This window comes from Cryptomeria japonica, chromosome 6 (assembly GCF_030272615.1).
Source record: "Cryptomeria japonica chromosome 6, Sugi_1.0, whole genome shotgun sequence".
Taxonomy (NCBI): Eukaryota; Viridiplantae; Streptophyta; class Pinopsida; order Cupressales; family Cupressaceae; genus Cryptomeria; species Cryptomeria japonica.
Window position 1 is genome coordinate 102,766,112 of NC_081410.1, and position 18,583 is coordinate 102,784,694.

The 18,583-nt window shown below is 37.3% G+C and overlaps 1 protein-coding gene across 3 annotated transcripts; it reads right to left on the reverse strand.

The window, feature by feature from the left end:
- Window positions 1-641: 641 nt before the first annotated feature.
- Window positions 642-16,941, reverse strand: LOC131050129 (E3 ubiquitin-protein ligase PRT1). Of its 3 annotated transcripts, none has more exons than XM_057984292.2 (2): window positions 15,541-16,941; window positions 642-1,402 (listed from the first exon to the last, which is right to left on the reverse strand). In XM_057984292.2, the coding sequence occupies exon 1, from the start codon at window positions 16,663-16,665 to the stop codon at window positions 15,568-15,570; it is 1,098 nt and encodes a 365-aa protein (XP_057840275.2). In that variant the 5' UTR covers window positions 16,666-16,941; the 3' UTR covers window positions 642-1,402; window positions 15,541-15,567. The 3 variants fall into 3 exon arrangements, with proteins under 3 accessions (XP_057840275.2, XP_057840276.2, XP_057840274.2); XM_057984293.2 differs by lacking the exon at window positions 642-1,402 and adding an exon at window positions 14,611-14,644; XM_057984291.2 differs by lacking the exon at window positions 642-1,402 and adding an exon at window positions 15,059-15,365.
- Window positions 16,942-18,583: the final 1,642 nt, after the last annotated feature.

An 18,583-nucleotide genomic window follows, 5' to 3' on the forward strand; every position in this document is an offset into this window, starting at 1 on the left:
GAGACAAGAACACTGCAAACTACTTACAATCACACCTGCAAAACAAAAAACTGAAAAACTACTAACACTGCAAACTCTTTCAACAAAATGGTAACCTCTGAATGAGATTATACTTAACAACCCTTAGTTTCCCAACCTCAGATCACCATGGAAACCATGAACATCTAATCCACAAGCCTCAGATTCTAATGGTTTATCAACCACTAAAAGCAAGCAAATGCTTTGAGAAAACAAGATAGAAATGCAATGATAATTTGCCCATTTAAAGAGGCAAAATGCCTTAGGAGGGACTCCAAGACTCTTTATTTCCTATTATGATGAAGCATTTCAAAAGGGAGACAAAAAATCCTTGATAACCAATTAGCTTCCGATGGTTACAAAGATAATCTATTCACCAATTTTTCACTCAACAGTTGCCCAAAAAACTCTAAGAAAACCTAATGGCCAAGAGATCAATTTTGATATTCATTTATTATTTAATTTAATATTTATTTGTTCAAATTATGGAAATTGCATCAAAACAAATAAAATACTAAATCAAGATTATTTTCTCCAACATTATCCTATAACCCTATCTTATATTTTGAGACAGTGGAAACCTATCAAAGTTAGGAAGTGCTATTTTCGAAAAGGGTACACGGCAAGTTCTCCCTTCCCAAAATTGCTCGTCCTCAAACAATTGCAATCATGATTCTCCAAGATCCTAATGCCAATGTGACCAATCATGCCAAACTGCAAATTAAATATTGATCTTGTACCTATGAGATGTTGCATCTTTCACCTAAGAACATTGTGCCAACTTGAGGTCTCAAATATCTTTGCGACAATACCATGTACATAAACAGCAATATCCATGTAATCCAAGCCCTATAATATATAAATTAATGAGGTTTTCTCTCTGATTCCCAAGCTTATCAACAATCTTCTAAAATGCTTATCTAGAGCTTCCTAATTGGAGCTTCGTCCAACTTCCTTCCCGTCATTCTGGTAAATCTTAGAGATGTGGGCCTTCATTGCAGCAATCTTCAAGGCATAACCAATACATCCATGCTAGCTTAGTTTCAAATCCTCATCCATCAATAACCTCCCTTTTTCAAACTTTCCCTCAACTATGTATTTGCATTGTCATAAGGACATCTGAACCAAAAACTCTTGTAACTTTTCCCAATGATATAAATCTGATTTATGCATCATAATGGACTGTAATACCAATCAATACATCCTTCATAACAAGTACACGTGGGAGAAAAGATCTTCTTCCATCTCCACATTGTTGAAATGCACAATACAAAAATGTACAATAACAAACTCATACATCACCCCAGCTTGAGAGATGTTGTTTTCATTTTCATGGACTGATGTGTAGGAGTCAAGGTACAATAGTGGAACAGCCATTAGCATTCTACAATAGAAACATTCATACCTCAGCACTCTAGGCAATTCATTCTGATAGAAGTTTATCTACACTCTCATAATGTTAAGATATACATAACTGAAATAAACGTCAACTAACCCATCCTTCACCTCAACTTGAAAAAAAATGATTTCAATTGTATGGGCTGATTTAACATAGTACGAGCACAATACGGGAGCAGTAATAAGAAACCTACAGAAGCACCAAATCTCACGTAGCAAATATGCAAACATAATATCCTGAAACGAAAGAATTAACTCTCTAATATTTCTAAAAACTTCTTGTGTAGCATCGTCATGTTTTCTTAGAGCACACATTAACTTTCTAAAGAATATGAAATTAGTCCCCCTTGTAGAAGTTTTGGCCATTAATTCATGTTTGTGGAATGCACTACCGAATTTGATGGCATTCCCTCTCCAAAAGTTACATTTAAAATCAACTTGAAAAACATCAAATTGCTTACCAAAACTTTGGATTGCCCCATTACCATAGTCATGTGTGAAGTGACATTCTCCGGATCCCTACATTTGGCTCATAGGCTGCAACCATTGAACCATATAATTCTTCACATCTTTTTCTATCAAACTGCTTACCAAAACTCTGGATTGCCCCATTAACATAGTCATGTGTGAAGTGACATTCTCCAGATTCCTACATTTGACTCATAGGCTGCAAACATTGAACCATATAATTCTTCACATCTTTTTCTTTATGCTCTTGTATGTTCAATTTGAATTTCCCTACATAGGTTGCTGATTTAGCAAATTAGAACTAGTTAAAAACCCTCTTTATGTGCATGCTCTTCAAAATAGTCATCTTGGAATTCCTTCTCATAATCACATAGGGAAGCGAATTTCACTGTCAAATACTCAATGTAACTCATTAGAAATTCCAAAGCATATTGAAATCTTCAGCCATAGATAGAAAACCTGTTTCCAAGGTTTTTCAATTTCTTGCTATCCATTTATGCTGATGAGCCTAGTCGTCTTCTCCTAAGACATCATACTTTGCCACAAATGAATGTGAGAAATCTGAAATTAAAGATATAGAGCATGAATTGATAACCTTTGCAAGCTCATCCAAAAGCCTCAGTGTTACTGCCTCTTGAATGTCCTAGACTTGATTTTCTTGACCGAAGTGAGTCATATCATTCTTCCACCTAAGCTCCTAATACAAATTAGTTTTCAACTAAATGAAAAATTGGAATCTCTATCCAAAAGTGATCCTAGGAACATAATACTAAATGATGAGAACGGGATAATACTGAGAAGGAGAGGTGAATCAATATAATACTATCTTTTAACAATCACAATATCATCAATTGCACAATATCATTCACAGAAAACCGCAACAAAATAGAGCTTATATAAACTTGTCTTACAAACTTCATAGGCACAAACACACAGGAGACACCAATACTCTCGTATATTTATTGTTCTCTTTATCTATATTTTCTATTCACTCCATCGCTCCATTTTGTTTGATTCTCCTTGGAAGATCTTTATATATATATATATATATTCTATTCTTATTTCTCTCCACACACTATTGATTGATCTCTTTTATATCTTTATTATTACACCTGATTGCTATTTTTACATGGGATGACCTCTCTTACATATGTCTTGTCTCATTATGAGACATACCTCTTCGCGTGCCCTTTTGACTATTATTAACAAAATTTTATTTAAGATAAGTTTATCTTTGTTTATTTGTAATCGCTGCCCTTGTATTAACATACATAATTACTATCTTCCATAAATCGCTGCACTTCATAATATATTTGCTGCTCCTTAACAAACTTAATCACAACCATTATAACCTTAATTGCTTCACCTTAATACTCCTAATCGCTGGTCCTTAAGGCTCTTTATTCGCTGCTTCTAATAATCATCTTAGTCGTTGTCTTGCTGCTATTTATCACATTCCCTTGTTGCAGTTTTGAATCATATAAAATCTCACTATCTCCTCAATATAAATGGATGGATGGGAACGAAAACACTATTGGGTATCTATATGAATTATGAGGCCATTGATAAGGCCAAAGAGGCATATCAACATTTATATTGGTCAAGAAATCTAAAAAACCAAATATGAACCCATATGGTGCATAATTGATTAGATGTGGAACCAACAACTCCACCAACATATTAATGCTATTGCTTAATATTTCGACCCCAAGTTTGATTTCTCCCTTACGTTCAAAGCCTAAGATACCAAGCACCCATACCAGGTGTGTTTAAGTATTGGTTCACTTGGGGGTACACTAGGGTACGCCCAAGGTGCATCCTGGACGCCCCAAGTTCCTTGTGGGTACGCCAGATGCCCTAGGTTACCTATGGGCACACGTGTAACCACAAGGAAACCAGGGTGTCCAGATGCACACTGTGCCTACCCAAGCATACTTGCAGATACCCAAAGCCACTAAGCGCCAAAAAGTAATAAAACACAACATTTTTTTTATTTTTGCATCCATAAAACCCTAAACAACCCTAAAAGCATCATTTTGCCCAATACAAACATCATTTTGATCTCTTCACTCTCTTTTTCTCATTTTGGCACTTTAAAGGGCAGCTGGTTTTTTTCTCATATATATAATGATTTTCATTTGAATCGTGACCCTAGACATATATGATATATATTATATGTCACATGACATAATATTGAAATTCTAAACTATCAATTAGCATTTAATATTTATCTTTATCACTATCATTTTGGCATTTGGCATTGATCAATGATGAAGTATCATACTATCAAATGTATTTAGTTTTACAATTCTGTATTTTTCTTTAAATTTTTTGTATATAAATAATATATATTATATATACATCATACCCAAACATACCATACCCAAGGGAAAAAAAAATTGCCATACCGGCATACCTATATCTTGTACCCATAAAGCAACTTAGTTAGAAGTAGATGCAAAAGTTTTTTTTGGGCCTCAACACATGTATTGAGAGATTGGTTGATTGAGAACTCATTCTTGATGAGATACAAAGTTATAAGGTGGTCGATGGGAACTTTATTTTAATTTTTGCATTCATAGGAGAGTCATTCTGCAACCAAGTAAAAAAATGTGTTTAATTTAAATTAACTATTTATTTGAATATTAAATTTATTAAAATCCTTACTTAGTTATGAATGGCAATTGCTATCCTTGTAGATTTGTGGTGGAAAAATTATGGTGCCATGATGCCAAATCTTCAAAAGCTTGCCATCCACATTCTATGTAATGTCCCCATTTGGGATATACCTTAATTTAGTCCTGAAACAACAATTCTAACTTAAGGTGAGAATTGTAATATATTTATAAATATAATTTCATCAATTCTGAAGACATTTTATTATACTTGAAATATATGCCCCAATGTTATAAACTGCTGCTGCTCAACTGGGCCTTCAGAATAGAGTAATAAAAAAAAGGATCCTTTATAACTCATGCTAAAGTTCTCCCTTTCACCTGGATCTTCAAATGCTATGTAGTGACTATAGGTCTGCCACATGATTCTCTTCACAATGAAGCTCTTAATATTATTTTTGAAACTGCTATAGATCTGGTCACAAGTCTGATACAAAGAGGTCACAATCTCTTCCTTATAACCTGCTCATCAAATTCATATACTCTTCTGAAATCTTTTATATAATGCTTTATCCTCTTGGTGTATATATTCCAACCATCATCTTCTAACACACATACAACCCACTCTCCTAAATATATTCTCTTATTTCCATACTCCACACACATTTCTCACTTCTTCCACCTTGCTTTCTCTCCAACTTCTCTTTACCCTTATATCCTCCTTGTGTCTTTTCATTAAGGGAGGCATCCCTTAGAACAGACAACCTTTTATAAGGTCATGACCATTTGTTAAGAACATTACCTTAATTCTTATTTCAATCGCTGTCCTTTCTAAATTAAACTCAAATCTTTTAAAACTTTCTTCGAGTTCATATAACATGAATCATTGTCTTTAGTACTTCCTTATGAAACACTGCCTTTGGAAATTACTTTTATTTCCTAAATATCGCTGCTTTTCATTATAGGATATAATCAATGCTAAGTTATTATATCATTGCTGCTTTTTATGATATTCATATAATCACTTCTGTCTATGATTGACTACTTATAATCTCCCCTCATATACGCAGCTTTTCTCTTTTTCTTCTTACAGCCTTCTCCTATATTCTCACCACATACCCCTTCTCCATTTTTTCACCATCGATCTTCATATATACGTTTCTGTATTAAAAGGTATGTCTTTTGACCAACAAAAGGACACATCACATCACCAACCCATGTATCATTTGTTTGCAACCCATGGTTATATTAATTGTTTGCAACCGTTGAAAAGAAACATGGTAAACGTGGTGTTGACTAATCCACGCCTTTTATAATTAATCATTGCGATTTATTTAAAAACATACAAATATCTTTGTCTTGTGCCAAGTCATTCTTTTTGAACTTTGACTATTATTAAATGGCTGTTCCCCTAACCAATTCAACTTATGAATTAGTCTGAAGATATTGTATATTAGTTTGAATACTTCATTGACTTATTAGTTTGCTTATCATATTAATTTTGTTAATATGAAGATCGGCTGTATAGCAGCCTTCCATTCTCAACCACTGCTAGTAATACTTAAAAGATAAAAAACTTAATCTTGGCATGAGAAGAAGATAAACAAGCTAATCTTGGCATGAGAAGAAGATAAACATGACCACAGCCTCCTAAACACAACGTTGCAACTTAAAATGGCCCCATCATTAGACATAATGAATAATTAAAATATATTAGCTCTAAACTTCAGCTTTTTGGGCTCATTTTTCAATTATTCATTTATTCTCAATATTCCTTTATTAAATTCGTTCTAACCTATGGGAATAAAAATAGGGGACATTACAGATTGTTGATAACACAGTGGACGTTTTGACAAAAATATAACAGTATCATGCTTACAAAGTCTCTTCCGTCTTGGCTAATGTGTTTCAGCTTGTGTTAGTATGTTAACTCTTGGGAATAAGGCAACTCTTCAGTAGGCAAACTAAAAGTTCGACAAAATACCTCAGCAAAATGTATATTAATGGTCTGAAACCTAAGATGATATAAAGATGAGTGTGGTTTCCAAACTATTATAATTGCAGTTATAGATCCTATGAATTCCTTCTTCATATTGTTCTGTTAATTGATAATGGGTTTTGCAGGTTCAAGTGAACAATGAGAACAAGAGTATAAATTTTTGCAAGTTGATAGGAAGTCAAATAGCAGTTTTCCAAGGAAATTCTTGTAAGTTAATGAAATCTCCAAGACATGCGCTGCCTACAATCCACACTATGTCTTGTGTTTCTCTTCTCATCTCTATATACAATCTGTTTCTCAAATCTTAATTTCTAATAAAAATCATAATTTTCCTATTGCTGTTTCTTCTTATCTCCATGTCCAATCTGTTTCTAAATCTTTATTTCTATAAAAATTAAGAGGCTTTTTATATAGTAGTGTTGACGTGTATTTTGTACACAATCATACACAGAATAAAATACCCAAAGGCATCTTATCTTCTCTTGAATAAAGTCGCTAACTGCTGAAGATATCGCAAGAAGGATCAGTTAGGATGACTCCAATGTTCTTTTTAGTAGGGTCTCTACGTGTGGATAAGCACCAGTGGTCGTTGTGATTTGCTGTATCATCAAGGGGCCTTACGTTGCCGAAGATTTTCTGAACTAAACTAGCTTTCAAAAAATGACAAAAGAGTACGGTTTTCAAGAGGTCTAATCTAGTCTAACCCTAAGAATGACTCAATGCGAACAAGACTTGGTGAGATTCTACCAACTTCAATATTGCCATAAATCAACAACTCAATTGAAATTGATGCGATCTTCTAAGGTAACAAATGATTTTCAATACATCAAAGATCAAAGACACTACCACGAAGGTACATATCCAAGATACAACAATGATTGAAGGTTTAAGTGATTCAAATATCTCCAGTCGACCACGCAAGGCGTTCCTACAATCAGCAAGAAGCTAGTGGTTTGGAAAGCGAATCCTACCAAAGATCAAGTCCAACACTTTGTCCTTCGAATTAACACACTACTTTGATTGAGAATGATTCAAGAAAAATGAACAACCATGAAGATAACCAAGAGAATTGCAACAAAACACCATAACTTCAATATTTCATTGATCTCAAAGTCATCATGTACAACAATTGTTTGAATTCTTTCTTCAAAGCTCAATCTTGCTACAAAAGTAAATTGCTTCTAAACTCTAATCTCTCTAATACATCAATAATTTCTAACTCTCTGATATCTAATTATGAAAATGAAATGAAATGAGGGTATAAATAGCATCCTCAATTACAATGAACGGTCCAGATCAAAAAGCAGATCAACGGTCAAGATCATGACACCTAAACCCTAATTAGGGTTTGTTACAAATAGCCTCCTTTTTACTGAACAATATTAAATGCATAGCCAAATATTAAATTTGGCACAAAAACCTAGGAGACATAGACCAATGACAATTAAGGTGCCATGTCATCTATAACAACCTCTCATCTAGAATCTTATTCCCTTTCCAATGCTCCTTTTTAGCATATGCAATGAATCTTGATACGATTCCTTCGATCTCAGCAATTGGAATCTCGGGAAGATTCTTCATTCTTTCTTCCAAGTGGATGACCTGATCAAATGCCTCGAGAAGAGCTGCGTCCCATTCAGGTTCAAGTTCCTTAGTCTTTTCAATCAGGAGCATGGTAGCAAACATCTGGTCCTGTTGCTCATCTGTGATATTAGCGTCCTTGCAAAAGATGACCTTGATTCTATCCTCCAATTCCTGCAAATCCACATCTGTCTCAACTTCGATCCTCCTGCCAAGAATGATACGTAGTACCTCAAATACTCTATCCTGGATCGGGTTGATCACCTCCTCAACATGGCTACATCTAGTACTAATGTCTTCAAAGAGAACTTCCTTCATCTGGAGTAAGGTTGACCACTGAAGTAAACTGTGAGGTCCTCCGTCCATGATCTTTTCCTGTGCTAAGACCTTCCTTGATGTTTGTCTGATTACTCGCAAGACAGGAATGATAACATCTTTGGTATGGGCAAAAGCGGCTACCATTATCATCAAGTTGTGGATGATCTCAAGAACCTGAATAGCCCTATGAATGGTCTTCATCATCCTTGTTGCAAATTCTACGGTAACTGTATGAGATTTGTCCATCCAAGTACTCATACGGTGGACCATACTCCTGAATCTCTCTGCCTCACTGATTGATTGAAGGGGAAGTGCCTGTACGGGTGATCTTGCTGGATCCTGACGTCCCAAAGGCTCATTGAGATGGCTGAAATATGTTCTCCATGCACCGACTTCTCTCTCAAGCTTCCTATTTTTCTCCATTTCTTCTCTAAGCTTGTCTTTCAATGCCTCAAATGAATCGGTAGCATCATCCATCGTCTGTTCGGCTGTGGATGGACCTAGCTCAAATGTCTCTATATCATATTCCTCTGCTAGGATCTCACCTTCATACTTGTCCACTGCCGGTGTAGCTATCTGTAACTTTCTGGATCCAGTCTCATCTCTAATCATCTTGGACATCTTGGTAGCCTTCCTCTTCTCTGTCACTTCCTGGGAATGTCCAACAAGGCTCTCTAAATCAATCACATTGTCCTCGTCCTCGATCACAATTACCTTTGTTAATCTTTCCTTCAACCAATCTGGGATGGCAGATCTTGTTTCTCTAACCTGTATCTCTTTATGCAATATTTCTTCTTCTCTGGGAGGAGATGTTACCTCGTCATTGTTCTTGTCTTCATGTAACTCATAATCTTGGAGAGATCCACTTGGTGACCCTTGAGGTGCCTGTCCCTCTTCCGGTCTATCATTCTGTACCATCGATTCCATAGACTCTTCCACTTCAAGTGCCCTTTTCTCTTGTCGAGAAGATGTGCCAGATGAACGATCTTGATTGGCCCCTTGCTTCTTCTTGGAAGATTCTCTCTTCTCAGGTCTCTCTTTCCTCTTCGAGCCTCTTGGATGGAGATCACCTTCACTTGCGCTTCGAAGGTTGCCTTCACTTGTATTTCTGGTATTGGGATTACCTTCGCTTACACTTGCTCCACCTTCAGCTGGTTTCTCTTCCAAGGTGAAAGTCATAGCTATGCCCTGTTCTCTCAACTTCTGATGCTGTACGTCAACCCATCTACGAGTACAAGACAAGACTGGAGCCATCAAAGCATCTAAATCCACAACCTCAGGCTCATTCCAATCTAACCTTACTGATTTGCTTTCTCGATCATAGGACGACTGGAGATGTCTGCCATTGTCCTGAGCTTGGTCGGCCACTCTGTAAATCTTGCATTTCCTGATGAAATCCAAAGGCAATCTAGAATGCATCTTTCTTTTCACTTCAAGATCGTCTAAGAGATTCATCATAAAATCTTCTATCTGAAACTCATGCTTAAATTTCCTACCGACTGTCTCTTCTATATATCCATGTGGGTCAAAGCTTTCTCTCAAGGCAAAGAATGAAAATGAATACAAGGCTAACTCCTTCTCTGCGTCATCCATGGCTAAAGCATTAGGACATACCTCAACTGAATTGCCCAATATGATAGGTACAGGAACTCCATTCCCATGTCTGTGTCTGAATGCCTTCGCATAAGCTGCCAACTGTCTTGTTACCTCAAGTAACACTATTCTGTCTGTCGGATATCTCGGCAACATGTATGGAGGTGAAGGACATCCATGCACTCTAATATAAGTGAATTTCGGAAATTGGATAAACCAAGCACCGTACCTCTTTACTAGCTCCTGTGCATCCTGAGATAATCTGTTGTGAATCCCACCTTGTAACGTCCTTGTGATGTTCATCGTGAAGGTATCATTAACTAGCTTGTAGTTACTTCCTAGCGGATGATGCAAGTGAACATAAGAATCGCAAACTCTGACCTCGTCGGGTCCTCTCCCAATCACTCCTCTGTGAGGTAGTCCTGCGTACTCAAAACTCCTGATCAAGGCATATATGATGTATGAACTCATGTGGAAGGACTTGGTAGCCTTGAGTCTCCTCAACTGTACGTCCAAGCAATGGCTAATCATCCTAGCCCAATGAATTGTTCCTTTTCCCTGCACTATCACCTGGATGAAGTAGAACATCCACTTCTCAAAGTAGAAGGCCTGAGGGGCTCCTGTGACTCGGTTGAGCATCGTAATCAAATCTCTGTACTCCTCCTGGAAATCGATCCTATGTGGTGTGTTCGGGATCTTGCTCAGGCGAGGACGACTCTTGAGTAACCAGTTCTTGTTGATGATACTTAGGCAAGCATCTGGATCATCTTCGTACATGGACCTGGCTCCTTCTATGCTCTTGTAGACCATATCCCTGTGCTCTGGAAGATGGAAAGCCTCACTTATAGCTTCCTCGGAAAGATAAGCTAAAGTGTTGCCTTCCTTAGACACGATCGTTCTGGACTGAGGATCATAATGACGAGCACACTCGATCATCAACTCATGGCACTGGACTGCAGGAGGAAAGTCGGCCGCCTTAATGATGCCACTCTCAATAATCCTCCGAGCGACAGGTGATGGCTTGCCAATGTAAGGAACCTCTCGAAACTTCTTCGTACTGAAGTTGCCCAAGTTGGTATCTCCAATGTTGCTCCACTTCGACACGATCTTGGTCTCCACTTCTTCGTTCTTTTGATCCTCCTTCATGAGAGCTGGACGGCTGGTGGATACTCCTGCCTTCGGGGTTGCCATACCTACACAACATTTCATAATAAGTAACTAGATTTTGCAATGCATAACATAGATTAGATTAAAGATTAATTTTAGGAAACTTCATGATAAGTCTTTGAGTTATCATTTCCTAAAAACGATTGAGCTACTGAAATTCAAAATTTCAAAATTCAAAATTCAAGGCTATGACGATCAAAATTCAAAACTTAAAACAAGGGATCACATTGCCATACCTCTCTTGAGAGCTTAACTCTAAAAATGCAAAATAAAGAGAATCGCCTAGGCAAAAATCGAAGTTTGATGGCTTCAACGTGATCTCTTTTTAAACGAACGTCCACCTTAGCAATTCGCCACCTCTTTGGGGGGTCTTTGACGTGATGATAGCAAGTTCGCCTTACTTCTAACCAAGGTTCGCACTCCCCTTTGATGATGTTCGCACCACTTTGAATAGAAACTCGCACTCTTTAAACACAATTCGCACACCTCTTTATCTTCTCCAAAATCGCATGTGAAGGATGTTAAATGATGGTTTGAAAATGAAACAAACCACCCTTCCTTTATAGGCGCTTACCTCTCCAATTACCTTAAGGCCGACTTTCAAAATATAGCAATTAAAAACAAATTTTAAAATAAATTTAAAGGCCGACTTTTGTAAAATAAAACAAATAAACCCCAAGCGCCCCACTTTTTATTAATAATTAATTAATTTAATGCCTTTATAATTAATTTTTTCGATTTTCTAAATAGGCAAAATTAATTAATTAAACGCTATGCGCAAATTTTAAATGCTAATTTTTGAATATTCAAATTTTATCGATTTTAGCATTTAATATGATTAAAAAATTGTGTTAGCGCCAAAACTTGGAAGAGGGAAAGATATGAACCATATCGCTCTGGTCCCTGGGAAAGGGACAGGAGCGAACTATCATTTTAGTCTTGAATCTCTCGCCATTTACGTTCAAAATCTTCATCTTCACGTTGAAATTGACATCTTCGACAAGGATCTTGAGCTCGATTGACTTGATTTCGTAGACGACTACCCCTTATGACCATTATCGCCCTGGTCCCTGACCGAGGGACAGGAGCGAACTTCCATTTTTAGCTCAAATTGGTGATCTTTTGACGTTCACTTCTTGTTTGTCACCTTCCAAATGATATTCTCGACCTTATATAATCTTGCTTTGACGTGACTTTTGAAGGAAAATGAATGATTTAGCTAATATCGCCCTGGTCCCTTGGTGAGGGACAGGAGCGAACCTTGTGTCTTCTCCTTGATCTTAGCTTCTTTGATCGCCAATCTTCATCATGAGGCAAGCAATGACGTTATTCCTCCATTCCATGCCCATTTTGTTCGTCCTTAGCAAGGCATTTTGATGCTTAAATAGTTTTCGCCTTGGTCCCTTGGTGAGGGACAGAAGCGATCTTTGTGCTCTAGCCTAAATTTGCTATCTTGTAACCTTTGCTTCTTGTTCATCGCCTTCCAAATGGCGTTTTCAACCTTATATAATCTTGCTTTGACATGATCTTCGAAGGAAAATGAGTGTTTTGTGAAAATCGCCCTGGTCCTTGACTGAAGGACAGGAGCGATTTTGTCTCTTGGCTCAATTTGATCACCTTTTGATGTTTAACTTCTTTGCACATTGTCTTCTTAAGAACACTTTGACCCTTTGCAACCTTGCACGACCTTGACTTAGCGCGATTTTTGAAAGAACTGGCTAGTATAATGAATATCGCCATGGTCCTTCACTGAAGGACAGGAGCGAATTTTGATGTCTTGGGCTCATCCTTGTTCTTGTCAACTCGCACTTGCCTTCACAATGTAAAACGGTGTCCTTTGATCCTTCTTGAACACTCAAAATGTGATTATCATTCAAAACTTAAGCATGTTTAGAAATTTCGCTCTGGTCCCTAACTGAGGGACAGGAGCGAATTTAGGTATATAGCATAAATCCTTCATCATCTTGATTTGCACTTAACTTCAAGACGCAAAATGATGTTCCTTACTCCCTTTCGAACATATGAAATGTGATTGGCAACTTGAATTTGGACACATTTGAATATTTCGCTCTGGTCCCTTGGAGAGGGACAGGAGCGAATTTAGGTTTCTAGTGCAAATCCTTCATCCTTGGCGGTCTTTGTAACTTCGTTCTTCGTCAAGACACCTCAAAACGTCATTGCATCCTTGTATGCTGATTTGGAGTGACTTGAACTTGAGTGGAAGGCAATATAACTAACATTTCACCCTGGTCCCTGGCTGAGGGACAGGAGCGAACTTGATGTTCTAGGCTCAATCACACTTTGCCAACTTCCAAAATTATCTTCAACGGACTTGTTGTGTCTTCTTTCACTTAACCTTGGCATAGAGTTCGTTTCAACTTGGTAAAAATTGATCTAAAGAGGAAATCGCTCTGGTCCCTGGCTGAGGGACAGGAGCGCCTAGGACAATATGAGCCTCGTTTTGGTGTCTTGCAATCTTCAATTTGTCTTCAACGGGTTCGTTACACCTTCCTTGTTTGCTTCAAACTCAAAACTTACTTGATCTTGGCTCAAATTTTGCCCTATGAGGAAATTCGCTCTGGTCCCTGGGAGAGGGACAGGAGCTATCACTGAATTTCGCCCTGGTCCCTGACTGAGGGACAGGAGCGATTTTGCATTTTTGGTCCCTTTTCCTCATGTTTGCGCTTTCAAATTATATTCAACTGATGAAATGTACTTCCTTGGTTCTCCTCAAATCGTCAAATCGTTGAAATCCTGCGAGGACAAGGCAATGTTTGATTTTAAGCTCCGGTCCTTCACTGAGGGACAGGAGCGATTTTTACTCCTGGCACCTTTTCATGCTTGTGAAATTCTTCAAATTATATTCAACGGAAAGAACATGCCTCCCTTTATCTCTTCCAATCCAAAAATCGTCATGATCTTGCAAGGACAGTAAGATTTTGAAAAACGAGCTCCGGTCCTTCACTGAGGGACAGGAGCGATTTTGCTCCTACAGGCTAAAATATCAAGATTTCAAGATTTTAATCACTTCACAAGGCAAAAACAAGACCTTTCCAATACTCGGGATCAAATATCAAAATTTTCAAAATTTGGTCAAAATCACTCAATTGGACAAAATTCACAATTCCCTTATTAACACTTAGACAAATTTGAAGTTGCATCCAAAAATTCAACTGGAACTAGACCAACTCACTTAGCCTCTGGCGAATTCACTTTATTTCAAAATTGCATCCTACGGGAGGAAGCTCTCAAAACTCAAAATTGGACTGGACTCTGGCCTGAAAAACACAGTAACAGAAACCCTAAGGCTTGACCCTAATCCAGACAACTAGCACACTAAACCAAAACCCTAAAAAGCAAAGCGAAAAACAGGCAAAACGAGCAAAAAAAAAGAGGGTCCCCATTTTAATGGGGCGATGTGTGAAATGGTCACAACAAGTAGGAAGCAGTGCCCTTCTCTCGTCATCTCCAGCTCCAATCCATTTATCTACTTTCAAACAACAAATGTTTAATACATTAGTTAAAAGTAGCTTTCGGAGATACTATTATGGAGCAGGGTAATATGCAAAGAATAAATTTAAGTTATATAGTTAGATTTGTTTCATTTCCTTAGACTTCCCTGATTGGAATAAACTAGTAACATAATTTCATTTGATGGAAGCACAAACAGTTTTCTTAGAACTAAAAGTTTTCAATCTACAAATTTACTTAAAACATAAATTGACAAGCAGATAACTGATAAAACCGTCATGAAATTCCCATTTGCCAGATAAGGTTGACAGTAAAATTCCAGGACTGCTTTCCATTGAAACTACCTAAGAACATTTTTAATACTATCCTAGTGGTCCCATAGAGGGGCCATGAAATTTTAATTTTTTTTCCATTTTCTGCTCTGCTGCTGTGTTTTCAATTTTTTTACTAATAATTAATAGTAAATTTTTACAAAGTAATGTCAGAGCAATACCACAACGAAAACCCAGAATCAAATCCCCTAAGAACTGTTGAGTTTGCTCCTGTACAGCTCTGTGAATTTCAACCTTTGTGTTGGAGAAAAAATTAATTATTGTCATATTTCAAAAATGAAATTCCTCCAAAATAAACTATTGTAATTCCCCAACAAGAAACTCTTACAATCCTAAAATCGGCAAACTATCAGCCTTCAACAGCTGGTTTGGTTCGAAATTAGTCTCTTTATGCAATAGCTGCTCCTGAAATTTACAAGGAGTTTTAAACTTAAACAGATTGAATGGGTTCATTTGAAACATATAAATAGAAGCAGCGGCCTCCTCCATGGCTCCCCTGCCCAACTTTAACTTTGTATTTTACTGCAAACATAATATAAAATCAGAAAATCTATATAACTTCAACAATGGAGAAGATTACCCGTGCAACATAGCCTTTTGAGTGCTTTTAGCTCATTAAAACATATATACGCTGTCCTGTATCTCCATCTACCCATATACCTCCTTCTAGCGTTTCTCCTGCAACCATCTCAAACTGATGCTCTGCTTTATGGTGTTGATTAAACCTACCAACAATCCATGAACCTGCCTGAGACTGATAACATGTTTCGCACAAATCAAATCCCACAGACTCGCTACAATCTTTACATTTATACCTCTTTCCCATGATGGGATAGAGCCCACAGTTATCACATCCAACTCCGACATGAATAACTGTTTCCTTTTGGCATGACGCCTCAGCTGTCTCATCAGTTGGGGACTCCTCCTTAGGTTGTTTATTTTGCACAAGCATTGATTTCTCTCTCTCTGCATATTCCACTGCGAACATGTTCTGTAAGAAGTGATGCAGCTCCAGACAAACAGCCCATGATTTTGCAGGGTGCAAGCTTTGACAAACTTGGCATTTAAGAGTTGTTCCTTGAAAAACATTATAATTAACGCATAATTCACAGAATGCGTGCCCACAATTGAGTACTGTGGGACGATAAATTAGCTTTTTGCAATGGGCACACAAAGCATCGCTTACCCTAAGCTTCCTTTCTGAAATAGAAGTTCCTGCACTTACTTGACCATTCAAATCCAGAGTAACCAGTTGAGGAGAGCAAGCGCCCTTTTCTTTCTCGCATTTAAAGACCTCATTTGCTTCACCATTAGAATCCAGAGTACCCAATTGAGAAGAGAGAGTGCCTTTTTCTTTCTCCAATTCCAAGACCTTACTTTCTTGACCATTCAAATCCAGAGTACCCAACTGAGGAGAGAAAGTACCCATTTCTCTCTCCTGTTCTAAGACCTCTTCAGCCCTTTCCTTATATTCCTTTGGCAATGCTTTCAAAAGAAGGTAATGAAGCAATTCACACACTCTGGGCAGATGCTGATATGGACTTCTGCAGAGAGGGCAATGCGATGTGTCCAAAGAATCCATGGCACGGTGAAGACACCAAAAGCAGAAGATGTGACCGCAGGCTTGAACAACAGGCTTGTACGCAATTTCCAGGCAGATCTGACACTGGAAAGGTTCGCCACCATCATCCATGGTTCTCTCCATCTCGCAAATGTTAACCTAAAACTAATTGATTTTCAATTATTTGGGCCAATGAATAAGAAAATGACCGAAGAAACTTATCTTAAACTGGGATTTTATCACAGAGATTTCATCTGTTCTAAAGCTATTGCTTGCGCTTTCACAATCTCGCAGATTCTCTAGGATGTTCGACGTGAACAAATACATCCAATGCACCGCTGGCGAGGGTTTAATATTTTTTTCTGGAACATCTTCGCGTGAGAAAAATGGAAAAACTCGGCGCTCCATGACTGATGACAATATTACTAGGTAAGATACAAAAGTTATGTAAAATACGTCAACGAATATCATGATAGAGACATTTAATTTCATTTATTTATTTATATTGTATATTTTTTTAATTTTTTTTTAAAATTATTGAATTTAATTTTTTTATGAATGAGTGAGTCAGATTTTATTAATAGATGATAATACACTTATTTGAAAAAAAGATGGGTGGATACTATATAACACCTCAAAGTTTCAAACAAGAGTAGCTTGGAAAGTATGAAATAACAACCCAGAAAGTCACTTAAGCAATGAGAGCAACTTCAAAAGGAGGACATGGAGGGTCTCGATCATCCGATTTGCCCTATACATCAATAGGTTCTAAGGTGACGTGAGCAAGAGACCACCCCTCATCAACTTTATCATCTTCATTATCTTTATCTTTGTCTTTATTGCGGGTCGAAAAATTGCCAAGACTAAAATCTATATTTGTACATGCTCCCCAAAAGGCCACCCAAAAGTGATGCCCCCAAAAGGGGGCAAGATAAAGCGATGCTTAGCTAGGACACTCCTACTACTAGAATGATAACGAGGAGCCTAGGACCTAGGAGACCAAGGGCGTTGAATAGAGAAGCTTTGGCCTTGATGTTGGCCAGGAAGCGGAGAACACCCACAAGAGGCACAAGTGTCTGGGGGCACCCTGACAACAGTGCATGGGGTATTGCTCCTAGAGGTGATCCACCTCTAGAGTCACTATGTTGGCCCAAACTTAAATTTGTAACATAACATTAAATCAAATAATAGCTTTAGCATAAAGCAAAACATTTGTATCAAGAGAGTAGTGAGCAGAAACTGTTGAATTCCTATCTTTCCATAAGGAAAAGAGAACCTCCACCTTGAAAGTATGTCGAATTTGAGTATACTTGAAAGGGATGCAATGTCAAAATTATGATAAGTGCCTCCAATTTCTTTTTTTCCTCAACACAATGACACAAATAATGTGTTCCTTCTTCATTGTCTTCACCTACAATAATTGCACAAACATGCCTTACATTAATTTGTGCATTTAATTAGATGAATCTAGTCAACAATACAAAATAAGATAAAATATTAAATTTTATTGAATTATGCATCTATACTACCTCGTTGAACTAGATCTGATATGTGGTCAAAGTCAACTAATTATTACATCTATGTGACATCACCATCTTTGGTGCATGAAGTGGAATTCACACTATCAAATGTATTCATTAGATTTTTTACCATAGATTTTTCACTTGAAATATTTGATGTTCTTAGGTCAAGATGTTAGTGTAGGTTTTTATTTTCCTATTTGGGTTTATTATTTTCCCTTTTCCTAGGTTTTTCCTACACTTTAATTAAGTTTGCTTAGGTTAATAAAACATGTTTACTTAAGACAAGTGGGTATCGAGGTGTCGACATGCTATGAGGAGAAGTATTTACTATGTTTAGACCATCATGGTGGTCTATCCTCCTTGGTTGGTATTGCCACCTCCACCCCTCTCTTGAGTCTATATAAACATGCTACCTTGCTTGTATTTTCATATAGTTGGAGATAGTAATCTGATGCTATTTTGCCTTGGAACACTTCACATCAGTTTTCTCTCGGTATCACTATTATGTTGTTTATTTCATTTTTATTTACAATTTATTT